The sequence below is a fragment of the Rhinoraja longicauda genome, chromosome 8, assembly GCF_053455715.1.
Source record: "Rhinoraja longicauda isolate Sanriku21f chromosome 8, sRhiLon1.1, whole genome shotgun sequence".
Classification (NCBI taxonomy): domain Eukaryota; kingdom Metazoa; phylum Chordata; class Chondrichthyes; order Rajiformes; family Arhynchobatidae; genus Rhinoraja; species Rhinoraja longicauda.
This window is the reverse complement of record NC_135960.1, coordinates 45,997,836-46,003,835: the sequence shown is the minus strand read 5'-3', so window position 1 is coordinate 46,003,835 and position 6,000 is coordinate 45,997,836. Positions and strand designations below refer to the sequence as shown.

The 6,000-nt window shown below is 41.8% G+C and overlaps 1 protein-coding gene across 2 annotated transcripts in view; it reads right to left on the bottom strand.

Moving 5' to 3' along the window:
• Nucleotides 1–372: 372 nt before the first annotated feature.
• ly75 (lymphocyte antigen 75) overlaps nucleotides 373–6,000 on the bottom strand; it is an 89,463-nt gene continuing 83,835 nt past the window's right edge. For both annotated transcript variants that reach the window (XM_078403836.1, XM_078403837.1), the window contains exons 34-35: nucleotides 2,618–2,791; nucleotides 373–1,867 (exon numbers count right to left, since the gene is read on the bottom strand). In XM_078403836.1, the coding sequence (XP_078259962.1) occupies nucleotides 1,662–1,867; nucleotides 2,618–2,791 (380 nt within the window). In that variant the 3' untranslated portion in view covers nucleotides 373–1,661. The remainder of the gene's footprint in view (nucleotides 1,868–2,617; nucleotides 2,792–6,000) is intronic.

The window sequence follows — 6,000 nt, the reverse complement described above, 5'->3', positions numbered from 1 at the left end:
TTTCTCATTATTAATGGCTTAAAGATGTACAAAGAAATCGATAAACACCAGCTATAAAAGCAACTGTATTACATTGTAACACAAGATTGGCAAAAAAAATTACACCAAGGTTTTTTTTGGAATTCCGTTCTGCATCTGGGCCAGTCACGTGTGTGACCAAAAATGCGACAAATTGTGGAATACATCTATTCTAATTCTGAAAGCATTACAGGTATATTGTTTTGTACTGTATATATGACTTATATGTCGGTTTATCAAGTGAAATTTTTATATGTTATGGTGACAATGTTTGTTTAGGGTCAGAGGTCAAATATGACGGGTCACGTGTGTGACCATGGTGAGGTTACACGTGACTAGTCATATTTGACCTCTGACCCTAAACAAACATTGTCAGCATAACATATAAAAATGTAACTTGATAAACCGACATATAGAAGTCATATATACAATACAAAACAATATACCTGCAATGCTTTCAGAATTAGAGATGTATTCCACAATTTTTCACATTTTTGGTCACACACGTGACTAAGAATGGCCCATCTGCATATATTATGATTCTGTGAAACACTGGAGTGTTTACATAATACAGTATAAAAATAACTTTTCAAAGCAAATACTTAACAAAACACAATTTCTGCAAACTACTACAGTAGTAACGCGTAGCAGCATGTGTCAGAAAATATAACTAGTGCAAATCAGGAAATATTTACACATCAGCAAGATTATTCAGCAATCAACAATAAAGGACAACGTCAATGGGCCAGATTTTGTGGCAATTTTGAACAGAACATGCAGCGTGGAAACTGTATCAACTCAACTTTGGGGTTATTTTTAATGATTTTCAATCGCAAATCTGGTAAGCTCCATCAAACTTTCCCCAACAGATTCTTTACCTGGTTAGACCTGCCGCAGAATCTGATTTCAACGGGGATTATGGAGATTTGGATTCGGAAGCAAGCAGAAAGATAAATTACTTTCAAAATCATTTTTCTTCAATTTAATGTTGTTTAATTACATAAGTATTTATAGTTAAGTTTATTTAAAAAAATTCTTCAATTATTGTTATTAGTCAAATTAAATAGTTTATTTCAGTGTAGAAACAAGGAACTGCAGATGCTGGTCTACACAAAAGGGCACAAAGCGCTGGAGTAACTCAGCAGGCCAGACAGCATCTCTGGACTACATGGATCGGTGACGTATTGGGTTGGGACCCTTCTTTAGGCTAATCAGAAGAGGGTCTCGACCTGAAACGTCACCTATCCATGTTCGCCAGAGACGAGGCTGGCCTGCTGAGTTACCAGAGCACAGTGTCCTTTTACTTCATTTTAATAGTCAAAGTGTTTCTGGATTTTTGAGATATTCAAAAATATAAACTTTTTTGAATGATACGTTTTCTGCCACTGACAAAGCCGGGGGTGGGGCTTCGATCAGCTGTCAGAGGGCGAAAGGGGTGTTTTAAAGAAAGGCTTTCTTCAGTCACTAGAGAAGCTGCCACGTGGCTGGAATCCAAGCTGTTTCAAGCCATTACAACACCCCTCTGCAACTAAACCAGCTTAGCATGAGTGTTAGAGCAGGTGGGGAGTGGGGATGTAAGGCATCAAGATCTGGCCCATATTTTGAAATTTCTCAACAGTCTGATGACACAACCGCAAGACATTTCAATCATGGAATTCCTTAAGTTCTGTTATCATAACTGTACTGTCAGTGTCGGAGGGGTTATTGTAACTACGTTCATAGTGTACAGTCCCAAAAGGATTAGCCCATCGCCACTTATTCTTCTTATATAAAAACCACACAATTCCGCAGATTAGTACCAGGATAAAAATCACTGTTATCACCAACGCTGCAACTCTGTGGTTGGATTCTGCAAGGCAGCAAAATATAAAAATGTTAATAAAATGCCACATTAAAAAGTTGAACAAACATTAATGAACAATGAGCAATAATATTTTTACAAGTACAATTCTGACAAAAAATGTATGAATTCCATAATCTATTTATTTACACGCAGTGGCACAACTAGTAGTACTGCTGCCTCACAGCGCCTCAACCTGTGTGGAGTTTGCACGTCTTCCCTGTGACCTCGTGGGTTTCCCCCGGCTCCCTCCTACATCCCAAAGACGTGCGTGCGGGTTTGTTGGTGAATTGGCCCTCAGTAAATTGCCCCAAGTACATAGGGAGTGAAAAAAAAAGTGGAATAAGCACAGGTCAGGCAGCATCTCTGGAGAAGGGTCCTGACCTAAAACCTCACTTATCCATGTTTTCCAGAGATGTTGCCTGACCCGCTGAGTGACTCCAGCTATTTGTGTCTTTCTCAAGAAAACTACAATTTGTGCACATCCTTGCTATATTGCGAGTCTAAATTTCCAGCATATAAATTAAATTTCCATCCAACAAGTCCACAAATCTATGATAGAGGATTAATCAAATCAGCAGTAAGTTGGGTCAATAGTCAGCTGGTATTTTCCACCAATATCTCACCATGCTGCATACATGTATATACTTTCCCATCAGTCTCTTTTAGCAACCACTAAAGTTCATGGTCAGCATGATTCAGTTCAATGCAACAGGCATAGATGTTTTAAAAAGTTGTAGAATCACATCATAAACTTACGTATTGGAGCTTTACACACAAGTCTGCTATGCCTCTGCGAACAGTTAGTTAGAATCCACAACCCGTTTCTTGATGATATAACAGCACACGTCTCTTGAATTGAATTTGAGAGATTTGTATTCATCCAGTTGGCGTAAGAAATGATTGAACCATCCAGCCACCGCAAGGATTTATCTGCATGCAAGCACAAAGTTAATTACACATTACTGTAATTGATCCTTATCAGTTTCCTTGGTTATGAGAATATTACTGATTGAAGAAACAAGGAACTGCAGATGCTGGTTTACAAAAAAGACAGTGATTCTCAAAGTGATTCTCCCCCTCCCCAATACAATAAATTAATTATCAGTAATATTAGTTAACTAGCCCATAATAGTGCAAAACCAATATATGTGCTGCAACCAAAAACAAAGTCCATAAGAGGTCATTGTTGCTAATTTAGGGTTGTGGTTAGTGTTGTGCAGTGTTCAAGAGCCTGATGGAGTCATACAGCACAGAAATGGCCCTTCAGCCCAAATTGTCCATGCCGACCATGATGCCCCATCTCAGAGAGTCCCATTTGTCCACATTTGGTCCATATCCTTCTAAACCTCCCAGCTTCATGGTTGGTGGTAAGACACTCTTCTTGAAGTGGAGGTCACTATATGGAGAGTATTGAGATGAGGGCCCTGGTCAGGGTGGGGTGGGTCTTTGTTGATATTCGCTGCCTTTTGAGAGAGCACCACCTCGTAGATCCCTTCGATGATGGGGAGATCAATACCCTTATTGGCCAGGTAGTGCCCACCATTCCCTGCCACCTCCTTCATTTCTGGGCATAAGAACTCAAGACAAAATGTATAGGGCCCTGGTAAGACCACATCTGGAGTATTGTGTATAGTTTTGGTCTCCTAACTTGAGGAAGGACATCCTTGTAATTGAGACAGTGCAGCATAGGTTCACGAGATTGATCCCTGGGATGGCTGGACTGTCCTATGAGGAAAGGTTGAAAAGACTAGGCTTGTATTCACTGGGGATCTTATAGAAACATATAAAATTATAAAAGGACTGGACAAGCTAGATGCAGGAAAAATATTCCCAATGTTGGGCGAGTCCAGAACCAGGGGCCACAGTCTTAGAATAAAAGGGAGGCCATTTAAAACTGAGGTGAGAAAAACTTTTTCACCCAGAGAGTTGTGAATTTGTGGAATTCTCTGCCACAGAGGGCAGTGGAAGCCAAATCTTTGAATCATGGAAGCCAAGTCATCAATATACATTAATGACGGATGAAGGGATTAAAAGTACCATTAGCAAATTTGCAGATGATACAAAGCTGGGTGGTAGTGTGAACTGTGAGGAAGATGCTATGAGGTTGCAGGGTGACTTGGACAGGTTGTGTGAGTGGGCGGATGCATGGCAGATGCAGTTTAATGTGGATAAGTGTGAGGTTATCCACTTTGGTGGTAAGAATAGGAAGGCAGAGTATTATCTGAATGGTGTCAAGTTAGGAACAGGGGATGTACAACGAGATCTGGGTGTCCTAGTGCATCAGTCACTGAAAGGAAGCATGCAGGTACAGCAGGCAGTGAAGAAAGCCAATGGAATGTTGGCCTTCATAACAAGAGGAGTTGAGTATAGGAGCAAAGAGGTCCTTCTGCAGTTGTACAGGACCCTAGTGAGACCGCACCTGGAGTACTGTGTGCACTTTTGGTCTCCAAATTTGAGGAAGGATATTCTTGCTATTGAGGGCGTGCAGCGTAGGTTTACTAGATTAATTCCCGGAATGGCGGGATTATCATATGTTGAAAGACTGGAGCGACTAGGCTTGTATACACTGGAATTTAGATGAGAGGAACGTATAAGATTATTAAGGGGTTGGACACGTTCGAGGCAGGAAACATGTTCCAAATGTTGGGGGAGTCCAGAACAAGTGGCCACAGTTTAAGAATAAGGGGTAGGCCATTTAGAACTGAGATGAGGGTCAGAGGGTTGTGAATCTGTGGAATTTTCTTTCTCCCAACCGCCCCCCCCCCACCACCACAATCATTCTGATGGGTCCCGGCCCAAAACGTAACCTACCTATGTTCTCCAGAGATGCTGCTTGACCTGCTGAGTTACTCCAGGACTTTGTGTCATTATTTATTGTGAAAGCAATGTTTATTTTGTTTTTTCATTGTCTTACTCAAGTGTCAGGATTACCGAGTCTGAGGGTCTCAACCTGAAAGGTCACTCATTCCTTCTCTCCAGGGATGCTGCCTGTCCTGCTGAGTTACTCCAGCATTTTGTGTCTGTCAGGATTACTCAGCTGATAACACTCTGCAGATTTAAAGGTTGTGATTTGGACGAGGATATTAATGATTTGGACGAGGATATTAATGATTTGGACGAGGATATTAATGATTTGGACGAGGATATTAATGATTTGGACGAGGATATTAATGATTTGGACGAGGATATTAATGATTTGGACGAGGATATTAATGATTTGGACGGGGGAATTGAATGCAACATCTCCAAGTTTGCGGATGACACGAAGCTGGGGGGCAGTGTTAGCTGTGAGGAGGATGCTAGGAGGCTGCAACGTGACTTGGATAGGTTAGGTGAGTGGGCAAATGCATGGCAGATGCAGTATAATGTGGATAAATGTGTGGTTATCCACTTTGGTGGCAAGAACAGGAAAGCAGACTATTACCTGAATGGTGGCCGATTAGGAGAAGGGGAGATGCAACAAGACCTGGGTGTCATGGTACACCAGTCATTGAAAGTAGGCACGCAGGTGCAGCAGGCAGTGAAGAAAGCAAATGATATGTTGGCATTCATAGCGAGGGGATTTGAGTATAGGAGCAGGGAGGTTCTGCTGCAGTTGTACAGGGCATTGGTGAGACCACACCTGGAGTATTGCGTACAGTTTTGGTCTCCTAATCTGAGGAAAGACATTCTTGCCATGGAGGGAGTACAGAGAAGATTCACCAGATTGATTCCTGGGATGGCAGGACTTTCATATGAAGAAAGACTGGATAGACTCAGCTTGTACTCGCTGGAATTTAGAAGATTGAGGGGGGATCTTATAGAAACTTACAAAATTCTTAAGGGGTTGGACAGGCTAGATGCAGGAAGATTGTTCCCGATGTTGGGGAAGTCCAGAACAAGGGGTCACAGTTTAAGGATAAGGGGGAAGTCTTTTAGGACCGAGATGAGAATGTTATTTTTCACACAGAGAGTGGTGAATCTGTGGAATTCTCTGCCACAGAAGGTAGTTGAGGCCAGTTCATTGGCTATATTTAAGAGGGAGTTAGATGTGGCCCTTGTGGCTAAAGGGATCAGGGGGTATGGAGAGAAGGCAGGTACGGGATACTGAGTTGGATGATCAGCCATGATCATATTGAATGGCGGTGCAGGCTCGAAGG